At 55.1% G+C, this 21,597-nt stretch overlaps 4 protein-coding genes across 7 annotated transcripts; all 4 read left to right on the plus strand.

Moving 5' to 3' along the window:
- Positions 1-1,666: 1,666 nt before the first annotated feature.
- ABB37_05144 (putative serine/threonine protein phosphatase) lies at positions 1,667-4,829 on the plus strand (the record flags this gene model as incomplete). The annotated part of the gene is made up of 1 exon (XM_015803079.1): positions 1,667-4,829. Exon 1 carries the CDS (start codon positions 1,833-1,835, stop codon positions 4,827-4,829), a length of 2,997 nt encoding a protein of 998 aa, XP_015658595.1. The 5' UTR covers positions 1,667-1,832.
- A 2,959-nt stretch (positions 4,830-7,788) lies between these two features.
- On the plus strand, positions 7,789-9,415 carry ABB37_05145 (hypothetical protein; the record flags this gene model as incomplete). 2 transcript variants are annotated; one of them, XM_015803080.1, is made up of 1 exon in its annotated part: positions 7,789-9,415. In XM_015803080.1, exon 1 carries the CDS (start codon positions 7,865-7,867, stop codon positions 9,413-9,415), a length of 1,551 nt encoding a protein of 516 aa, XP_015658596.1. In that variant the 5' UTR covers positions 7,789-7,864. The 2 variants fall into 2 exon arrangements, with proteins under 2 accessions (XP_015658596.1, XP_015658597.1); XM_015803081.1 differs by having other exon boundaries at positions 7,805-9,415.
- Positions 9,416-9,862: 447 nt separating this feature from the next.
- On the plus strand, positions 9,863-11,079 carry ABB37_05146 (hypothetical protein; the record flags this gene model as incomplete). 2 transcript variants are annotated; one of them, XM_015803082.1, is made up of 1 exon in its annotated part: positions 9,863-11,079. In XM_015803082.1, exon 1 carries the CDS (start codon positions 10,114-10,116, stop codon positions 11,077-11,079), a length of 966 nt encoding a protein of 321 aa, XP_015658598.1. In that variant the 5' UTR covers positions 9,863-10,113. The 2 variants fall into 2 exon arrangements, with proteins under 2 accessions (XP_015658598.1, XP_015658599.1); XM_015803083.1 differs by having other exon boundaries at positions 9,909-11,079.
- Positions 11,080-11,707: 628 nt separating this feature from the next.
- On the plus strand, positions 11,708-19,946 carry ABB37_05147 (hemagglutinin-like protein; the record flags this gene model as incomplete). 2 transcript variants are annotated; one of them, XM_015803084.1, is made up of 1 exon in its annotated part: positions 11,708-19,946. In XM_015803084.1, the coding sequence occupies exon 1, from the start codon at positions 13,539-13,541 to the stop codon at positions 19,944-19,946; it is 6,408 nt and encodes a 2,135-aa protein (XP_015658600.1). In that variant the 5' UTR covers positions 11,708-13,538. The 2 variants fall into 2 exon arrangements, with proteins under 2 accessions (XP_015658600.1, XP_015658601.1); XM_015803085.1 differs by having other exon boundaries at positions 11,755-19,946.
- Between the last annotated feature and the right edge of the window lie 1,651 nt (positions 19,947-21,597).

Raw genomic sequence — 21,597 nt, forward strand, 5'->3', positions numbered from 1 at the left:
GAGTTGGGATGCACTGATACCGTTTGTCAGCGGCTCCATCCGATCCGCGTTGGACCGCATCGTGCCCGTCTTGGTAGAGAACTGTTTCTGGCCCATTGCAGAACCCATAGGAGCCACCTACCTCGACGCGGACTACGACCTGATCGTGTTCACAGACGCATCGGCGTCGGGCTGGGGTGCTATCGCCCGCTGGAGAGACGGCACGACGCGCGGTTTTCAGCAGCGCTGGAGCCACGACCTCAGTGCGAGCGGCGCAGTGGATGCGAGGGGCGCGCGCATCCCTTTCAACGCACGGCATTCAGCAAACGCGGAACCACATGCCGCTTTGTTGTTCTTACGGTACATTCTCGCGGCGTACCCGTAAGCTTTAAGACGCGTCGCTGTAGTGACGGATCACTACCCGATTGCATTGGCGCAAAGATGTGAAAGTGGCTTTCGCGGTATTGGACGTGGGCAGTACCTAAACAACCTGTACGCCTACACCAATTCTCTTTTCTTCGAGACGGGCGTGCGAGTGGTGTTCTTTTACATCGTTGGTGAGATGAACCCCGCAGATTCCCTCTCACGTAACTTTGGGGAAGAGGTGGTGGATGGTCGTGTGGTGGCGAGAGATGCGCCTGGCATGGAGTTGCCCCGCTTGGTCAATACGGCTTGCCCTGTTGTGCACAAGACCGTTGGAGACTATGGGGTAGCTGGTCTCGCCACTGACTATGAATAATGCAAGTAATGACCGATATGTTGTACTCTGAGGGAGCATGCGAAGCAGGGGCCCCAGAAAGTAGAACAAATCCTTCTCCTCCACCCTCTCTCTCTCTTAGTTAGGTGACGAAGCCTAATCTGGAGTGATTCAGGCGTGTCGAGTGTGATCCCTTCGGGTCAGTTGGAATGAATCTACCTTTCTCCCTGCCAATGCATCTACTCTCTCTCCCCCCTTTCTCCCTTTTTACATATTTTTACACATTTCGTGAAGCCTAGCGCTTTCGTTTTGGTCACTTGACAAAGTTTTTTCTTGCCACCCACCCACCCAGTCCAGTTATTGTTTTTTGTTAATCGTTTATCGGGTCTCATCGTTCTCTGAGTTTTTTCTTTCTTAAATCTTTCGGGGGTTTTGAAATTTTTCCCCGTTATTTTCTTTCTCATTGTTGTCCTAAGTCGGAGCGAAGGTTACCTGCCTAATTAAGGGTGCCTAGTTAACTGCTCCTGGACGTTTGTATTCTTTTCACCACGATCCTGGGCAAATGGCCACGGGATCATTAACACAAGAGATGGAGGTCCGGCCGAGTATTGGTTTAACAAAATGTTGAGCGGGGGTTTTGACTGTGTTTTTCCCTTGCTGTCCGTTGTTCTGCGGATTACTTGGCCGTGACTCTCCCTAGTTTTTTCTAAACCTTAGTTTGTATCTAACCCAGCGCTGCGAGCGGAACTAGTCGGGTAGTTCCCCCGCGGTAGCTGGTCTCGCCACTGACTATGAATAATGCAAGTAATGACCGATATGTTTTACTCTGAGGGAGCATGCGAAGCAGGGGCCCCAGAAAGTAGAACAAATCCTTCTCCTTCACCCTCTCTCTCTCTTAGTTAGGTGACAAACGTGAGTCTTAGCTGTTCCCTCTGCTCTTGTCTTCACGCTATTTTTTTTTCTGTGTGTGTTTCTGTTGGATAACACAATAGCGGTTGATTCAGTCTTCCTCACAGCTCCGTATCTCTATTATCAAACGATCTGGGCGGGGGGGGGGGGAAACGATTCATTTCGTTTTTTTCTTGTTCTAGAACTTGTTGTTGCTGTCCATCCCCATTTCACCTCTCCCCGCCGCCCGGCAGACTACCGAAGGAAAATGAAGCGATTCTTTCTCAACGGCTTCGGCTTGAAGAAGGACAAGAAGAAGAGAGACGACGACGCAGACGAGGCGGCGGACAGCGGGGCGTCGCAGGAGCCTACGAAAGCGAAAGAGAAGGACTCGAAGTCCAAGAGGAGCAACGCCAATGGCGGCGGCGCCGGTGGGGGAAGCAGATCGGCCTCCGGGTCGTTCATTCTCATCGATGTGAACAGCAAAAGTGGAGAGGAGAGCGGCGCCACCCCTGTCTCGAGGAAGAAGTGGTGCACGTCACCGAGCGCCGGTAACAGCTCGATGCACCGGCCGCTGCCTCCGCCGCCGCCGCCGGCAGCGAGCACCTCGCCCCACCTGCGACCGACCCCAACCCAGCTGGAGCTGCAGCATACGGTGATGGACGACTCGGACGACTCCCCGCCGCATGCCGCGGACCTCTTCCCTCTCGAACAGACGGACGTGAACATCGCGCAGATCGCCGAGGTGTTTCAGGTGTTCGAGCCCTTCGTAGACAACTGTGACAGCGCGGCAGTGAAGCAATCGTCGCTGACGAAGCTGCGCAAGATTCTCCCGGATATAGCGGCGGTGGAGACGAAGGTGACAGCGAAGACGATCGAGGAACAGGAGTTCCACCCTTCCTTTGCGATCGGGCCGATGCTGAAACACCTGCTGGTGCAGCACCCCCGGCTGCGCGCGCGCCTGTGCATTGCCATCTACCGCTTCTGCGGAGAGATGTTAGAGGAGGTGGAGGATGAGATGCTGTCCTCCGAGACGGGCCTCTTCGGCGGTCTGCAAGCCTTCAACCCGAATTTGAAAGCGTTAACAGACGTCAATCAGCGCGACCTCACCGCGAACAGCCTTAACAACGTCACTAGTCTGCCCACCCTCGCCCGCTGCCCCAACATCGACCTCGCCAAGATCTACCACAACCTCCTCCACAAGGAGGACTACCTGCCGACGGCAGAGGAGCTGAACGAGATTTGCCTCCGTGTGCAGGACTTGCTGCGGGGGGAGCCGAATGTGTTGATGGTTGCGATGCCGGCCGTGTTGGTGGGCGACCTGCACGGGCAGATACGCGACCTTCTCGAGAATGTGCTGCCGCGAGGCGGGCCGCTGGTGCCGCCCAGCGTGTTGGCTGCTGCGGCAGCGATGTCGCCGAGCAAAAAAACGAAGAAGGAGGCAGCGCCCACGTCGGGCCCCGCTACCGCAGATGTGTCGACATCTGCCGGTAGAGCCAAGACGAAATCTTCCACCGCCTCCCCGTCCGCTTCGGCAACGAGTACGCTGTCGACCAACGCAGGTGCCGCCAGCGCGGCCGACACCGCGGTGAATTATTTGTTTCTGGGCGACTACGTCGACCGCGGCTCGAACAGTCTGCACATCATCGCCATCCTCTTCACCGCAAAGGTGCTGTCGCCCAACACGGTGTTCCTCCTCCGCGGCAACCACGAGTGTGTCAACACCAATCGTTTCTACGGCTTTCTCGACGAGTGCTACCGCCGCTACCCCGTCGTGAACAACAAGGTCACCTCCCTGCAGCTGTGTACGCTTTCCCCGTCTGAAGAAGACGCCGAGGATGGCGAGACGAGCGGGGCTAACGGTGGCAGCAGCGGCAGCGGCAGCAGCAACGGCGGCGGTAGTCGGCCGGCACCCAGCGGGAGCGCGCCACGCTCGCTCGAACTGCTCGATCAAATGAACGACGCCGCGGCCGACGGCAGCATTCCGGACGAGATGGGCTGGGACATGAAAGACCATCCGCTGTGGCTCGTGGCGAACGAAGCCTTCACGATGCTGCCTCTGTGCGCCGCCCTCTACGAGGAGGTGGAGGAGAAAGCAGCGGAGGAGGCCACAACGTGTGGTACTGATACTGGTGCTGGTGCTAGTGGTGGGGCTGACGCTGGGGCTGATGCAGGTGCTGGTGCTGTGGCTAATGCTGCTGCCGCGGCCAGCGCTGCGGTAGCGGAGGAGGAACCAGTTGCAACAGCTGCAGCGCCGACAGCCGAGGCGTCTCCCGTCTCCACACGGGCCTCCAGTTCCGTGGAGGAGTCCGGCGCCTCTGCCGCTACCACAGCCGACAAACCTGAGACGAAGAAGGCGACGAAGCCGACCCCCATCAACTCCAGCCCCAACGCGAGTATGACCACCGAGGCGGCGCCGAAGTTACTCAAATCTAGCGGAAAGAAGACTGCCACCGCCTCGGCTGCAAAAAACGGCGAGGTGAGTCGCGCCAACAGCTCTTTTGCCAGTCCGGCTTCGTCAGAGTCTACGACTACCGCAGCCGTGAGCGCCACACCCACGTCGCGGCCGCCAAGCACGTCCTCAGACCACGTGAAGAAGATGCGCAGGGTGGTGCGGGTGAGCGCTATGCACGGCGGGCTGTCACCGTTTGTCGACGACAGCTTCGACGGCATAATCGCCATCAACCGCTTCCGCGCTATTGAGCGTGGCGCGCTGGCCGACTTAACGTGGTCAGACCCGACCTCCGACTCGGTACGCTCCCGCAATGATCGCTACGGTGGGATCATTGCAGGCCGTTTCGCCCCCACGCCCACCTGCGCGTCTAGCGGCAGCCCCGTGCTTGAAGACGAGGTGACCAACGCGAACGCTGCGTCTGCGGTGCCCAACTCAAGACAAGTCCCGCTGAGCACGTTTCAGTCTCCCTGCGTGTTTGAAGGCACACCAGTGGGCTTCACCGGCAACCCGCGCGGCACGGGTCACATCTTTGGCGAGGACGTCACGATGGACTTCATCAAGACGAACCACCTATACTTCATCGTACGCGCACATCAGTGCGTGCACGAAGGGTTTCAGTGGACGCACCACGATCGCCTGCTCACCATCTTCTCCGCACCGAACTACTGCGGCACGCGGAACAAGGGTGCCATCCTGTTTCTCGATTCGAAGGGTGCGCCGAGGTTAGAGCAGTATGAGTACAACGACGACAGCGATAATCCGCTGGTGTGTACGGCGAGCATGCCACAGCCACCCAGAATGTTTTCCTAGTAAATCTGGAAACGAAGGGCGAATTAAAGAAGGCAAAGAAGGATTTCGCTATTTCAGGTCTTTCCTACGAAGCTGCGTGACCTGTGCAGCACGGAGCAGGAGAATGGATAGCTTCACTATTTGTTGATTTGTTGTTTCTTACTTTTTTTTAGTAGAAGTAATATGCACTTCCTTTTATCCCTTGGTTCTTTCTTTTTCTCGTTCACCCTCTGATGATGACTTCCACTGGCTCTCGTTCGCACTGTTTAAATGCCGTTATTGTTGCTGATGTTTCTGTTTGTTGAATCCTCTCTTTCTTACTCCCCTTCAAGTGCTCCTTGGCTTCACGACGGCGGTGTGGCGCAGGAGGCACTCGCCATTCTCACTTCTCCTGCCATTTCTCTCTCTCCTTCTGTGTGTGCGTGTGTGAAAGGAGGAAAAGAAGCTGTGCTTTAACTCTCTCCCGCCCCTTCTTTCACGCTTTGCACGGATACGAATACATGGGAGCGGCTCACGCCATTCAAAACAAGAAATGCCTTATATATTTTCCTGCCTGAAAGCCTTCGTCGTGAAAAGCGACGTTTTGCTGCAGAAAGTGTTTGATTTTTCTCTCTCCCACAATGCCACGAGCTCCTTCTCCGTGGCAACTTCTAACGTGCGCACGTTGGCTGCGGTTGTGGAGAAAGCACGAGCCGACGCCGCTATGTCGGCACTCTCCGCACCGGACCCTTTGCAGCGTATGCTTTTTTTTTTGGATTTTCGAACGTCTCTCTTAAACTCTGTTCACCAATGTCTAGGATTTCGGCCATTGCAAAACGGAGTGGCAGAGTGTAGGCAAGCTGAGAGGCTTCAATGACCAATCGAGGAAGAGGAGGAGAAACCGTGGTTGAGCGACCAAGTATATCTATTCGAAGGAGGCGTTAAAGTCGAGAAGCACTTCGCTGTCGTTGAAGACAAAGAAGAAAAAGCAAAAAGAGCTCTTTAAAAAAAAAAAATCAAGGTTTCTCATTTGTTTTATTCGTCCATGTAAACATGTTAGTGATGCTTTTCTTTTTGTTTTCCCTTCCTAATCTTCTTTCTGTGTTTTTGGTTTCCTTCCACTCTTTCCTTCCTTTGTAACAAAGCATATATATATATATATGCAAGCGCCTGCCCTTTGTTTTCTTTACGTGCATTCATTCATTCTAACCGAACTCAACAGGTTGATACAGTCGATGGATTTTTTCTTTCTTCTTCCGGTTGCACCTTCTCAAATGTTTTGCTCTCAGAACGTCTATTTTCTGTCTGTTCATTCGTGCTCTTGCTTCCTCCTCCCGCGCTCTCCCACTGGGAGAACGGCGTTCATGTACGACAAACGACTCCAAGAATGAGAGCAGGAGACCTGCCGTCTGCCGTAGACAACCCGCAATTAACACGACTTTTCCCTTAAAGGAAACAACCACTTTTCTTGCTTTTCATTCTCCTTTCGTAGAGTTTTGACTCTTCTTTCTTTTGCTCGCCGATCTTTTTCTCCACTCATCAACTCAAACGGTTTAATTTTTGGCGCGCGTTTCAACTTCACCGCGTGCTCGCAAGGAAAGTAAAAGAAATTTCCATCGCTGCCTTCATCAATGTTTGTTTGTTTTTCCTATGAATTTCTCCTTCTCTTTAAATATATTTTTGTTCCGTTGCCGTCTTTCTGCTCTTCGGGGCTTTTGTCAAGACGCGTCTTCTCATGTTCTGTGGGTGTGTGTTTCTTCAATGCTCTTTTCTTTCTCTCCCTTCTCTCTCTCCCCTTTCGTGAAGAAGTTAAACCTTATTCGTGCTGATGTTTTCGCAATACTGGTTTTTCGCACGTCTGTCTCCTCTCCAGCTTTTTGTGTTTTCTGGATTGTGCTGTATTATTTGGTTACCTTTCCTGTTGTGTGTTACCGCGACTGCATTCCACGTGTGCGTCAGTGTGATAGCGGAGAAATATTTGCACCTATATTTCTCTTTCTTTTTATTTACTGTATTGCAGCTTTTTGTGATCGGGGGTGAAGATAGTGTTCACGTGTGCACCTCTCGTGTTTTTGCAGTTGTTGTTGGATTAAGTGCGCCACTTACGCGTCTGTTGTCTTGCTTTAAAAATAAATACATATTTGTATATGTGTTGTGAATATGCTGTGTTGGTTGGTATGCCGTCCAGACTTCCTCGTCCTTGCTGCTTCGATATCGGACACACAGTGGTGGTCTACGGCGAGAGGCAGCAACTCAAATGTTTTTTTTTCATTATTAATAGAAAACGGTTGTCTTAATTTTATTATTATTCTCTTTGAAACCTCCCGCTGCGCTCGGTTTAACGGATCGATGTGTTTGTTTATTTGTTTGTTTTGTTTCACGTGTCGCGCAGACCCACATCAGTTTCTTCTTCCTTTTCGCCTTTTTTTTCTTGTTGTTGTTGGCTGGTGCTTCTGTGATTCCGTGCCACGCTTTCATCCTTGCTTGTGGCTGCGATGGCGTACTGTGGCTTTGCGGGTACGTTTATGATTGCTTTTGTCGCCTTGACATGTGCCTTTTATGTTTGCTAAGTAGCACGCTCCTTGCAACGTCTATACCTTCGACGTAGAGTCAAAGGAAAGAATAAAAATACATAAGTATATATATATATATATATATATATATATATATATTGCTTAAAAACTTCAATTATTTTGTTGCTGTTTTTAAAAAGCGGAGGTTTCGAAACGAAAAGGATGGTGTGTGATTAACCGAAATTTCATATACAGAAGGAGCTTAGGGGACCCACACACCTGCTTATTTTTATGATGACATCCATCGCTGCTGTTGATGTTTCTGGAGCCAAATAGAAGCCTCACCCAATTCAAAAGTGGAGTTGCAGCAGCTTTTGCACAGCAGCGGCGGTGCTTTTCATCGTGATGTCAACACCAAACCATGTTTCTTTTTCCCCCACGCAAGTTCGTCTGCCTCCTTCTCCTTCCTTCGCTTCCTTCTCACACGCAGCTTTCTCGAGCTGTAGGGACTGCGCTAACACATCTACTTCGTGTTAGGGTCAAAGAGCAGCAACACACGAACGAATGTCTGAAAGAACGTCGAGTCCCTCACCGGCGCTGTCTTTCCCACCCGCACAGCGACCTTCTCTGACTCCGCAGCGATTACAGGCAAAGGGGCCAAACGATACCCTCGTGCTGAACTCCCCGTATGGGCCAACACGCAACGCCGCCTACGGCTGGGGTAGCCTCTTCCAGCCCCCCATATCCGCCGTCCTGACCGACCATCCACATATTCACATCGGCATCAGCTCCTTGAACGGGGTACCGACAATCGGAAAGTCTGACCGCAGCATGCGCAGTCTTCTCACGCAGTACCGTAAGAAGTTTAACTGCCTCGAACACTGCTACCCCTATCACAAGGTGGGCGACGCCGCCACCTGGCAGTCGTGGGCAGACATGGTGAAGGACAGCAACGTGGTGAGGCCTGAGATCCACACAGCGCTGTCGGCGTCGTCTCTTCCTCTTTCTCTTTCTGCTCCATGTCAGACGGCGGAAGACCGAGCAGCCGCAACAGTTAGTAGCTCGACCCACTCACCGGCGTCCTCGAGACGCATGCTCACCGTCAACGGGGCTCGCTTTGTATACACCGTGAAGGCGAACAACCTTCTCACTCACGTAAAGCAGCTGCAGATGCGCGATGGCGAGGTGCATGAGCACGTCGCCACCTTCTTTCATCAACGCTGCCCTCTCCTTGAACCGTTTCTCGGGCCTATTCTCGTGCAGCTGCCGCCGTCTTTTGGTTACGCGAAGACGAATATTGAGCGCCTGTCCGAGCTGTACGAGCAGCTGACAAGAGAAGAAGTTGTTTTGCAGGAGGTGGCGGACACGACAGCGACCGAGACGCGGTCACCTTCACAGGGCATTCTGACGTGTCAGTGGCGACAGCAACGACGCATCCGCATTGCGGTGGAGTTCCGCAATCGCAACTGGTATCGGCAGGAGACCTTTGACCTGCTTCGTTCTTTTCGCTGGGCGCTCGTCGTCGCGCACCACCATGACGACCCCACCTTTTCCAGTGTCGTGGACACGGGCGCCGGCTTTCTGTACCTGCGCTTGCACGGTCCTCTGGGCCGCAGTGTCGGCGACTACGGCTCCCTCGCGATGAAGCTGTGGGCAGAGGAGATCGTCCACTACCTGCACCCTCCCAACGTTTCGGCTGAGCGACGGGGCACGCGTACGGAGGGAGAGGGAGAGGGAGAGGCGGCGCAGCAGAAGGAGGTGTTTGTGTTTTTGAACAACAGCGACTCTAACGTGGGCGGTACGACAAGCTCGACAGTTGACGCGACATGCCTCGCCAAGCACCTCCGTCAGCTACTTCGCTCCGTCAACCCGTCCGTGGGCCCTGTAGGGAATGCAACGTCGACAGGCGGGACAACAACGCAGCCGCCGAATGCAACTCCGTCCACAGCAGGGCCCGTAGTCGTGGAGAGCACAACGACGGCAACGACAACTTCTGTAACGCCCGGCGACGATCGGGATGCTGATGGCGAGGGGCAGGCGTCTCCTCCGGCAAAGCGTCCCCGCACCTCGACGCAGAGCGGAGGCAGTCGCGACGATGAGGTGGTCATTGATTGAGTGGGGATGTGGGGCTCGTGAGGCATCGCGACAGCATCTTCTGGCTGTGTGCTACGCGGTCAGAAAAAGAGGAGGGCTCCGCACAGACTAACAACGCAGGGAGGAGAGGCGTGACGGCGAGCAAGGGGTGTTTTGCTCTGCTCTTCCGTTCTCTCGGAGTGTCAAGGTCGGAGGTGTGGACGCGGCAGAAATACGTGTCGGGCGGTAGAAAGAAGAAAAGGGATTGGAAAGAGCAGATTGAACCGGGTTGCATTGAGAGGAACCTCAGATGCTGTTTTGTTTTTTGTCAGTGGTCCCATGTACACCGTTTTCCCCCTAGCGCATCGATCGCGGTGTACACAGCGTCGAATCTGTTTCCTCGTTTCGTGTCCGACGCATTCACTTCGACTTCTCTCTTCGTGCCGTCTCGCTTTCCCTTTTCGCCTACTGCAAACTTCTCCACGTTTGAGATTTGTCTCGCACACGCACACACGCATTTCACAACTGGTGCCGAAGAGCACCGCAAACGTTTGGTGTAGCTTTCTTCGCCAATATACTGAACACGCTGTCGACGGAGAGAGAGAGAGAGCCCGCCCGCTTCCAGTGGCTCACGTCCTCTTCTCATTTTTTACTTGGATCCACAAACCTTTTTTATTGTTATTGCTGTTTTGGCCACTCAGACCGCGCCTCGGACTTTCATGCAAGAGAGCAATCAAACCATGACAGCTAGGAGTGCAAAAGAGCCGCCATTGCCGAGAGATCTGCAATCGCGCTTCGACGCGCTCGCATGTCGGCCGTGGGACCGCGATGACGATGACGCGTCCACGCACCTCACCCAGCTCCTCGCCGACTGGAAAGAGCTGGGCAACGCTTGCTACAACCACAGCTGCTTCCTTGCCGCCATCCGGTGCTACACAAAGCTCATGGCCCTCCCGGGCGGGGACACGGCAGCAATTCGCAGCAACCGCAGCGCTGCCTACCTGCAGTCATCCATGCACGCCGGCCCTGCATTGGCGCTGAAAGATGCAGAGGCCGCAGTGGAAATGGAGCCGAAGTGGTTCAAAGGACATCTACGTGTAGCGGATGCGCAGCGACGGCGGGGGGACGTCGTGGAGGCAGACGCGGCGTATCGGCGCACTCTCGCACTTCAGCCGACATGCGAAGGGGCACACCGCGGCCTGCGTGCATTAAAGGAGACGGTTCGACTAAGTGGCGCAGCACCAGGGACGCAAACAGATGCGACCACGTCCTCGTTTTCAACGGCCAGAGGCACGTCTTCGGCGTCAGAGCACACGACAGCCGGAGCAGCCCGCAGCACAGAGGCGCCGCCGATCACGCAGGAGCAACGACTGGAGAGGTGGAAGCGCGAGACGAGCGTGCGTGAGGATCGGACTGGGATGCGACCCCGGCCTGTCTCCTTAGCCGAGGCTGATCGCCAGAAAGGCGCGGCTATCAAGCAGACAATGCTGGAGAGGTTCCGTTCTAAGGTCGAGACTGACGAGACGTTCAGCAGCACCCTCCGAGAGCGCCGTGAGGAGGAGATGATGTTGGGCGACGGCGTGGACTACCGCGATGGCGACAAGTATCTCCGCGTGTATGCGCACTCCACCAACGGCATCGGGCTTGGCATATCGGCAGATGCGTACAAGGAGCACACGGGACAGGTAGACCACCGAACATGGTAAGGAAAGAAAACAAAGGAAAAACGGTGATTCTAGCTGTCCCTCTCCTTTCTCGGCCGAGGCGGAGAAGGAAGACGCAAACAAGCCTTTTTCGTTACTCCTTCACCGTGCTGAAAAAAGATAGGAAGTCTCGTAGAGGAGGTCTTTCGACGTCTTTTTGATTCTCCTTTGCTTTTTCTTTTGTTACTGTCTTTGCTTTCTTTATGAAAAGAAAAATGGAACTCTTTTTTTTTCTTCTCTGCTTCACCTACACTTATCTCTTCTCTCTCCGTTAATGTGCAGCTCACAAAATGAGACACACCAAGTAACCTTGAAAAAAGATTTTCCACGTGTTGAGTTTGTGGGAGAAAAAAATGACTCGAACGTGCGGCGACGATGACGCGAAGAGTGACGGTTGTGCCACTCGTTTTCACGCCGAAAAGAAAGGAGGATTAACGGGGTGACTCTTATGCATTCCCCCCCCTTCCAGCTGCATATATACATATATATATGAACCACCAGCTCGCTCTCACATGGATGCGCACACTCGTTCATTCGACGAGCTGAAAGCCCGTTGTGCGACTCCTTCGGCACGCAGCCACTTTCTGCCTTCCCATCCTTTGCCTCGAATTCATTGGTGCTGTTCCCTCTCAGTTCTGCACATTGAAAACAAAAAAAAACTTGTGGCTTACGCATCACAGTGGCAATACGCAAGCAGGAGACCCAAGCTTCTTCAACTACACATGAGGATCGTTTTGATTACTTGAAAGAGACAAATACGCAGCACCCTTCATCAACACTGCTTTAACTGTATCCCACTATAAAAAACACAACAGTAAAAAGAAAAGAAAATGAACATTCAATCTTTTCTCTTCCTTTGCACCTCCCAGTCGCCGGCACGACCACTTCCTCCCCCCCTTTTTTTAACGTAGGCCGTATTCTTCACTCCGTGCTAGTACGCTTCACTAGTTAGGAACAACACAGAGAAGCGATATTCACGGGAAGTGACGGGACGTATGACAGCTCAAGCGAATGCCGCGGAGAAATAACTGCGAATACGGTCTGTCGTCTTTCTTGTTCCTGTAAGGATTATTAAAACGAATTCTTTTCGTCGCAGTGCGTGAAACCGCAGTAAGAAAAAGAAGTTGGGTTTTTTTTTTTACTCCGTGACGAGCAGGGAGGAACCCAAAGAAGAAGTAATTGAAAAGGACGCGCCGTTTCCCCCCTTTCTGAAAGGTTTTTTTTTGCCTTTTTTCAGTTTGCGATCGCCGCAAACCCTCTTTTGTATATATAGTTATATGTGTGGGCTCTTCCTTATACATACATATAAATAAATATCGCAGACTGGCATTATTTCCTCTGTTTTCTGCTTCGGCCTCATTCATTCTTGTATTTCTGTACTTAAAAATACATTTATTATTACGCCTTTTTTTGGCGGGGAAACTTCTCGTTTGCACATCGACTATAATTCCCCGCAACTGCGTGATAGTTAAAAGAAAAAGGGCGGCAATTTTTGTTATTTCTTCGTCTACTTGTTTGTTTCTGTTTCTTTTAAATTATTTCGTTGTACGTAAGGACAATTGTAGACGCCTGTCTCTCTCTCTCTCTCTTTGTTACTTCTTTCTTCTGGTTTTTCTCAACGTAGTTTCTCCACCTCTATTACTTATCGTTTACTTACTTTCTTTTTAAAGAGTTCTTTCTTTTTCTTTTGTTCTTCACCTTTTTAACCTGGGGTGTGCGTGTGCACCTGAGATGTAACGTGACAAGCTGCCCGATTTACTCGCAACGATAGAGAGCTGTCTTTTTTTTTTTGTCTCTCTCCTTCTCTCCATTTCTTTCTGTTGATCTTAAAGCGGAAGTAAAGGAACGCACCGTCAAGGAGCCCAGACAACTTGTGTGCCGCTTCTGTTCTCAACCCGCGTGCGTCCCAAGTGCATTCGATTAAAACTCGGTTTGTTCAATTCTCAGCGGTGCTTTTTATTGTTGTTGGTTCTAAACCCTTTTTTCGCCTCCTCTCTACTCCTCTCGGTGTGCGTGTTTGTTTGTTTTCGTTTTGTGTCTTTGCCGCTTCTTTATTGTGTTTCAGTTGGATTTTCTATCAGTCTTCTTTCCGTTTTCGTTTTTTTTCTTTCTCTCTGCGCGAGAGTACCCGTTGCGTTTTTCAACGTGCTTCGCCGGTCTCTGCTCTTCCGTTCTCGGCGTTGTACAAACATTCTCGCATTGGCCATCGTGTTGACGTGTGGCAGTGCAAAGCTGACGAACGAGCAATAACACCCGATAAGGTTTTCTTCTTTTCTCTTTTCAAGTTTCTCTCCTCGAACCTTTTCTTTGTTTTTTTTTTGTTACGGGCGTTGTCTTCTTTCATCATAAAAACCTTTTTTCTCTTCTTCACTCTCATTAAGTTTCTGGAAAGCTGGAACAAGGCTGCATCGGCGCGGGAAGCCAAGTGACCTCCCCCCCTTTTACACACACACACACACACGATGAGCACCATCTGTGGCAGAGTTACAGCTTCAACCGCAATGCAATTTCATCGACGACGAAAACCTCCGCAGCAGCGTCTGCGCCTCGCGAACTCTTCCAAGCTGAGTTCGGTCGCCTTCACCTCTGTCAGCCGCAAGGCTGTCCGCCTGTCTCTCGAGACGGACAGCACAGGCACGAGTGGTCGCCGTCACGAGGAAAAGGAGGAGCCCCTGACTTCACAAACCGCGTCGAAGGCGCCACCACTACCTCCGCCACACCACGGCACCGCTGGCGGTCAGAGCGGCAGCAGCGATGCGAAGAAGTTGCTTTCAGCAACGAAAGACGCGGTCGCACTCGCCACACAGAAAGGTCATGTTGCGCAAACATCGAAGAGAGGCGGGCGAGACGGAACTCAACGTGCGACACCTTCGATAACTGCCAAAGAGAAGCCGCATCGCAGGCCTGCCGTGCGACGAAGCCCCGTTGAAAGTACGGCCAAGTCGACCAGCCCTCCCAGAATGAGTTCAATGGCTGCGGCAGTGGTGTCCACCGAAGAGAACCGTAGCTTTCTCAGTCCCGCGTACGCAGAGGATTTGTCTTTTTCTTCGTCCATTTGCAACGACAGTGTGGGGGAGGAGCGGGCCAGCACATCGCACCGTGACGCTGACGCCACAGCCTGCGTGCGTGCACCCTTCCCGGCATGTCCTCCTCTCACCACGGACGAGCGCCACGCTGTGACCCGCGCCTTTCAAACCTATCAAGGAAGCACAGCAGCGGCGTTGGCAGAAGGGGGTGTCGTACGTCTACTGCGCAAGCTGTACGAGACGGCGCACCACAACGAGAATCAGACGACGTCTGCTGCGACCGGCCCGTCGCCGTCGGCGGCGGAGCTGCTGCGCCAGGCGGAGAGGTGTTTTGGAACCGCCCGCTTTCATGAAGTGATGAACTCGGCCGCCAGTGGCGCGAGGACACTCACCGGCGACTCAGCGGCTGTGCGTGCGTCTTTTACCTTGGATGACGCGTTGCTTTTCGCCGGCGTGCTCAAGTCGGAAAGGACTTCGCACTCAGTCAAAGAATGGAAGCTGAGCAACAGCCTTCAACGAAGCATGGAAAGCCCGGCGGCCACCAGGATTGGTGGTACGGGCGATGACGCGGAAAAAACCGGGAGCGGTGTATTCACACCGAGTGCGACCGCCCCGCGGCCTGCAACGCCTACCTCCGCCATGGAGCATCCGACATCGCCCCACGCAGCCAGGTATCTCATGCACACAAAAACATCGTTTTCCAGCGTTCTCACCGCCTCTCCGTTGACTTTTCTTCCTTCGGCAGTGGCGCTTCACAAACCTGACGTTCGTTCTCCAGACGCTGCGACGAGGCGGGGTGCCGCGCCGGGATCGACGTCGGCACCTCCGAGTGGTGAAGCGAACTGCCCTGACCCAAGCTCTCCTTCTTTCCCCTTAGCCGGCGCCGCAGGTGGATACAGCGCAACGCCGCCTGCGCCAAGCAGGGGCCGTGCGGACAGTGTGTTGTGCGGGGATGTGGCGCTGTGGTCCTACGTGATACGCAGGGCGTTTGCAGAGCTCGCCGAGGGCCGCCAAGGCGCGCACCGCCGCGTCAGCTTCGAGCGACTGAGCGAGGCGCTGCAGCTGTTTGAGCTGCGCCTGAACCTGGCTACCGTGTTATGCGTGTGTGACGGTGTGCACGTGGATGAGGACGGCAACATCAAAGGGGAGCAGATCGACTTGGCCACCTTTGAGAAGATCATGGAGGCTGGCCTGCAGCACCCGCTTGATGGTGGCCACATCGCAGACAAGAGGAAAGTGTATATGCAAAACACCGGTGGCACCGCTGACACAGAAAAAGACGCCGTACCCGTTATGTTTCATCTTGTTCTGCTGACGGATATTCCCTCGGGGGTGTACGCAGCTGGTGGTACGTCGGTCTCCACCAAAAGTGGCGAAGGCGGACACGTTGGAGGGGCAACGACCTTCCCTGCATCTCAACAACGCAGCAGCGCCATCGGCGGTGATGTGCCACCCCGCGACAGTCTTCCGCAGCCCACGTCGGGGCTGGCAGTCGGTGTCGCCCCGTACGTCTCCGTCAGCCACAGCCGCAGCACCTCCTCGCTCGCCGCTAGTGTGGCAAGTCTCACGCGGTCCTTCTCCGACACGGACGACGCGTACCCCGTCGCCGTTACACAGGACTCGGCTATCGCGGCGCTTTGCCGCGAGATACGATGGCGCTTACGCACCGCCGCGCACCACAGCGCCAACGACAACGCTGAAAGTAAAGCTCGCGAGACGGTATCGGCGTCGGGTGAGGAGAAGGCCAGGCACGGCGACGTGCCGTCGCCTCCTCTACCACCGCCGCCGCCGCCTCCTTTTCCTTCCACCACCGCTGCCGCCTGTCCTCGCTCTTCTCCCTCTGCGTGGGCCTCCATAAGCACGTCCGCAACGGCGTCGATACCCTCTTCCGTGTATGTCCCACCTCTTCCCGTTCACCGACGCCCACCAGGAAAGGTGCCGACCGAGCTGCTCAGCATTTCTTCGTCTTCGGCTTCTCACACAGGCGTCAAAGCAAACTCGTCTCCCAACAGACAGAAGAGTCAGGAAGCGAGCCGGCTGCGGCCCCTCTCACCTGCTAAGCGGCTGCCTTCGAATTCGCAGGCACAGTCACAGCCCCGCTACCGCCACCACTCCAAGCTCCAGCAACCGTCCCCACTCTCCACGCGGCATCCCATGCTGCCCCATCAGGACTTGCAGCGGTGGCCGCGCAAGATAGCGTCACCACCCACGGTAACACCGTGGACGACTCCCCATCCTTACGGTCCTGCTGTCACCACAGCCACGAGCACCTCAGTTTCCCCCACAACCCAAGACAGCGGAGAAGACGCACCGCACCATCGCAGCAGTAGCCGCAAACGCAACAGCAATAGCCATAGTAGCGGTACCCTGAGTAACACGGTTGGTGGGGATTCTTCGACGGACCTTCGTTCCCCGCTCAGCCCACACGTGCCGCGCTATTCAACGCTGTCCTTCAGCCGTACCGCGAAGGCGGTTGCACACCACCCAAGCCGCCGCACCCTGCGTGCAGCCGCTGCGGCCAACGGGCCGGTGCCCCTCCACTCTTCCTCGCCCTCTCTCGAACCCAGCTCCTCCCCCACCACCGCCAGCCCGGCACGTCTGCCGCGGAGTCGACAGCCGCGATGGGAGCAGATATCAGCACTCTCGCCGTACTACGTTCCGCGCGAAAGGTCTCCGCCATCGAGGTGCGCCGTTAGGAACAGCCCAGGCATGAGTGCACAGCTGGCGGAGGCGAGCCATGTGCCCGAGCGACAGCCGCGACTTGCAAATGAGGATTTCCTCCGCGGCCCGGCCCACCCGCCGCCGCCGCGGCAGACGCTGCCGCCTCACCGCCCGCCCTCGGCGTCGCTGTCGGAGCTTAGCAGTCCATCGTTCAGCGCACCCTCGCTAGAGGCGGTGGCGGCGACGGCACCGACTACGAACCCCATAGTCTTCACGGTTCCTCACTCGACGGTGCGACCCACACGGCCATCCGCCGCCGCCGCTGCAGCAGCAACAGCGGCAGGTGCTGCATCGCTTCCTTGGTCGTCGCCTCGGCCGCTGCAGAATCCGGTGCCGGGCGGCACGGCGCAGCAGCGTTGGCTCTCACCACCACCACCACCACCACCGTCGCACGCCCAGCAGCGACCTAGGAGGCAGCGGCACAACATGTTTCGCGATCACCAGAGCCGCGAGGACGGACATCTCCAGCTGCAAGCAGACTCATGCCAAGCGGCTGACGTCACCGCACTGGCACAGAGCAGCGTGCCACTGTCGTCTCATCTGGTCTCCAACGCTGCCAACAGCGCTGCTCCCTCTGGCGATTCTCCTCCTCTCCTTTCTCCGCAACAGCAGCGTCGCCAGTGGGTCCTTTCTGAGCTGGCGGGCCTGTACGTGCAGCACAAAAGCCTCACCCAGCATCTCGCTGCGCTCTCTACCGTCACTTCAGCCTTTCCTCCGTCGTATATGCTGATGCTGCAGCTGCCCTTATCCGCACTCGGCGCATCACCGAGCCTCTTCCGTCGACAGGCACACCAGCATGAGGTGCTAGAATGCGAGGCCGCGCTGAACGACGTCTCGCGACTGATCCATCACTACTTGGCGGAGCTGGCACTTGGCTGCTTCCTCGCCGACGACACGAGCACGAAGCCGAGGACGAGTCAGCGCCGCGCGCGTCAGTCGACCGCCTCGTACGGGGGGCCGCGGGGGAGAGCGGCGGGTGGGCAAGAAGCGTGGGAGAGGGAGGGCTACCTTGCCTGCGCCGTCGCCGAGGCGTATCAAGCCGCCTCCACAGCGGTGGAGCAGACCGTCTGCCGACTCACCAGTCCACTTTTGTGCAGGTCCGACATCCCATCGCAGCCGCATGAGCGCAACGCTGCCTTAGCAGTGGAGGAGGCGAGAAAGACGGAGAAGGCGCTGCATGCGTGTGCGGGCTCGTCGCCAATCAAGCACACCGCCACGGCCCTACCGTCTCTGGATAGCAACCGCCCGTTGAGTCCCAAATGCATCATGGAAAATGCAGCCAACAGACAACTGGGCGGCAGCAACAGCGGCAGTGCCGGCGGTGCGGGGGAGGGCGGACGCCCCGCACACGTGCGGTTAGCGTCACTGCGCGACAGCAGCATCTTTTCTGGGCCCCTCGACTGTGGCCAGCAGTCGATTGAAAACAGCAAAATGGACTCTAACTACAGTACCTCGTCTCCGTCACCGCACATCATGCGGGCGTCCACGGTGCCACCCGGTGCGGACTCCGTGAACAGCCGGTTGTCGCAGCGACCGCCGTTGCCGGCAACCCTTATTTTGAACGACAGCGGCAGCACGCACACCGGTCCGTTAGAGCCGCTCACCGTGTCTGTGCTGCACCCTGCAGAGCAAAGCACCTACGCAGCGGACTCGCCAAAGCTGTTCACCGCGCTGGATGAATTCGCAGAAACGATAGAGCGACCGTCGCGTAGCTCGTCGGCAGACGACGGCGCCGAAAGTGCAACGAGCTGCGCCTTGCCACCAAAAGGCAGCACTTTCTGCACCAACAACGTCGCCTCGGGCGCTCACAACGCAGCCGCCCAAGCAACAGCAGAAACGAGTGCGCAGCATGGGTCACAGACCAAGGAGCACAAGAGTACGCCGACGACGCTATCCAAAACGTCCATTAACCCCTCCCTCGCTCTTCCACCGCTGCGGACGTCGCCTTACAGCCCCATCATGAAGTGGCCGCACGACAGCCACTCCCCCCTTTCGGGCCCCACGAACCGGAAGTCGTTCTCGTCGACTGTTGTGGCGGCCGCGGCCGCTGCGGTGGGGCTGCACGGGTCTGCTGCGACCCCCACAGCCACGGCCACTCTCTCTGGACAGGGCCCGAACACGACCGCCGCCGCAATGGAGGCGGCGGAGGGAATGTATGACGACGACAGCCCATCCCCGAGGGCCAACATCTATCTGGAGTGGGCGGTGACGCAGCTAGAGCAGCGCCAGCGGCTGCGGCAACAACAGCAGCGAGACAGCGGGGTCGGCAATGAGGACCACGACGACTACCCCGCTTACGCCAGCCCCGCCAGCCCCGCCAACAGCTTTGGCGCACGAGGGAAGACGACGTTAATGATTCCGCACTTGGCCGACAACGTCAGCGGAAACAACGGGCACGCTCACTCGACCAGTCCTGCCTCCCCGTTCATGACCCCCATGAACGGCTCCTGGACGGCGCCGCGGTTCTTCTGCAGCAACACAGCGGGCACCCGCCCACCGACGGGCGCCAACCGCAGCACGGCAGGCAGCGGCATGGCGTTGCGAAACTCGCTGAGCGCTTCGAAGCGCGGCAGCGTCGCCAGCGAAGCCGGTCTGGCGGGCACTCTCATGGAGCGCGAGAGCCACTCCTGGCCGTCGCCGCGCATCGCCGAAAACGACACGCTCCGCAGCGATGACCGCCCATCGAATGAACCGGGCAGCATGACGCTGCTGGCGGACGAGTCGCCGCTCCGCGGCGCATCTGCGCGCCGGAGCATCGCCGGGACCGAAAATTCGCTCAGCCACATCGGCCTCGCGACGACGGATCACCTGGGGAACACCTCGTTCGAGAGCACGTCGGTTTCGCAGGTGTCCGGCATAAGTGCGCCGCTGGAATTCTTTGGCAGCGCGACGTGGAGCACGGTGGTGCAGAGTCGCACGGCAGGGCAGGTGCCGCGGTCGGGGCACAGCTCGACAAGTTACCGCATGACGCGCTCGACTGCACGGATACACGGCGGGTCGGACAATCAGCGCTCTCACAGCCTCTTTGAGAAGACGGCGTCGTCAACGATGCCCGCTGGATTTTCAGGGTCCATTTTTCCTCAACGCGACGCCGACGGAAACGTGATGCACGACGGCAATTAGTGGATCCAAAGCGTGCCCGAGTCGCGAGCGAACGAGAGAGGTGCTAAGTAGGGTTTAAAAAAGAAGAAAAGGAAAATTGAAAAGGATGAGAAGCAGTAGTAGCTGATGGTAACTGACTCGTGATGTTTTACGGACGCATCGGTACGACTCGTTCTTTCTGGCCGGGTGGAGAGAGGAAACGCGCAAATAGACGGAGAAGTCGTGGACCGGTTTACGCACGACGAATTGTTTGCGTGGGATTCCCTGTGGTGTGCAAGGTGTGACAGCTTTTGCATAAGTGTGCGATTGAAGAGAAGAATTTGGGCGTTCAAACTGCCTTGAATACCCCTTGTTTTCTTGATGTCTTTCTTTTTTTATTTTATAGGCGGCGATCTCCTGTACTTTTTTTTCCTCGTAACGATTCGCATTTTGTTCTACTCTTCACGGAGGTGCCTCGCGCCTAAGTCTACGTTCAATAAGCTTTTGTTTTCCTTCTGTAGCCACGCAAGGTCACGCGTTTCTTTTCTTTTTACCTCTCCCCCACTAGGCGACATTTACCTGCAGCGTCTCGCGCTGCCATCTTTTTTTTTTCTCTAAAGATAATCTTGTTGTTATTCTGTGAAGAAGGACAAGGGAGCGAAGCAATTTGCGAAAAGGTTTGTTGCGGAGACAGCCGTAAGGTTTACTTTTCACCAACGTGCGCTGCGCAAGCTCAGCTCGTACGTGCGTAAACCAGAAATCTGCGCGCAGATGGAATCTTGACGCACGTCGTTGGGGCAGTCTTTCAGTTTGTTGTTTTCGTTTTTTCTTTCCTATTTTCTTCGCCAGAGTTCTACGGCGCTTCTGCTTCTTTGTTAAAACGTTGAGCCCCAGTTAGTTGGCGCGTTTTTTTTTATTTGTTCTTTGAGTGTATGTTCCTTGCTATTATTATTATTACTATCTACGTGTTGCTGTTGCCACTAATTTCCTTTTGTTTTCTCTTTCTTCTTCCTTCCTTTTGTTCTTTCTTTCTGGGTGTGCTCGCCCAAGATGAGAAGTTATATGCTCTGCATTCTTTGGCCTTTTCCACTCGTCACAAGATGCCACACATGGCTTTCGACGTGTTGGAGCATTAGCCCCGTGGACTCCCCAGAAGCTACCTTTTTTTTCGTTGGAAACTTTGGAAAACCGTTTAGTTTTTTATTATTGGTATTTTACAGAAGAGGATACCGACAAACTTCATTGCGATATCTTTCCTTGATAGTTCATCGACGTTCTCTTCACAAGGTAATATATGTAACGCTCTTCTGCGAAAAGCAGTGTGGATGACACGTAGAATGAAAAGTATAACTTGAGCGTTCCTATATATGTGCTTTAGAGCGGGGAGAAAAGTGCAAGAACAGGGAGGCAGTTTGTCGCACCAACGAAAGTCTCTCTCCATCAAAAAAAAAAAGGAAAGAAGAAGAAGAGGTAGGGACAAGTTTGTCTCCCTTGCGCCACGCACGCACTTCCTTTGGTGGCTCGCCGCGCCAGTCTCAAGCCTCAACGATTTCTCTTTTCTTTTTGCCTCCAGTTTCTTCAAACTTCATATGTTACCTCTTCGCGTCTTTCACGCATTTGCATTCGTCCTCTGTGCTTCTCGTATGGCATCTTCTTCTCTTCTCTTCTCTTCATCTTTAATCGTTCTCGTTCC

The sequence above is a fragment of the Leptomonas pyrrhocoris genome (assembly GCF_001293395.1).
Source record: "Leptomonas pyrrhocoris isolate H10 chromosome Unknown, whole genome shotgun sequence".
NCBI classification, from domain to species: domain Eukaryota; phylum Euglenozoa; class Kinetoplastea; order Trypanosomatida; family Trypanosomatidae; genus Leptomonas; species Leptomonas pyrrhocoris.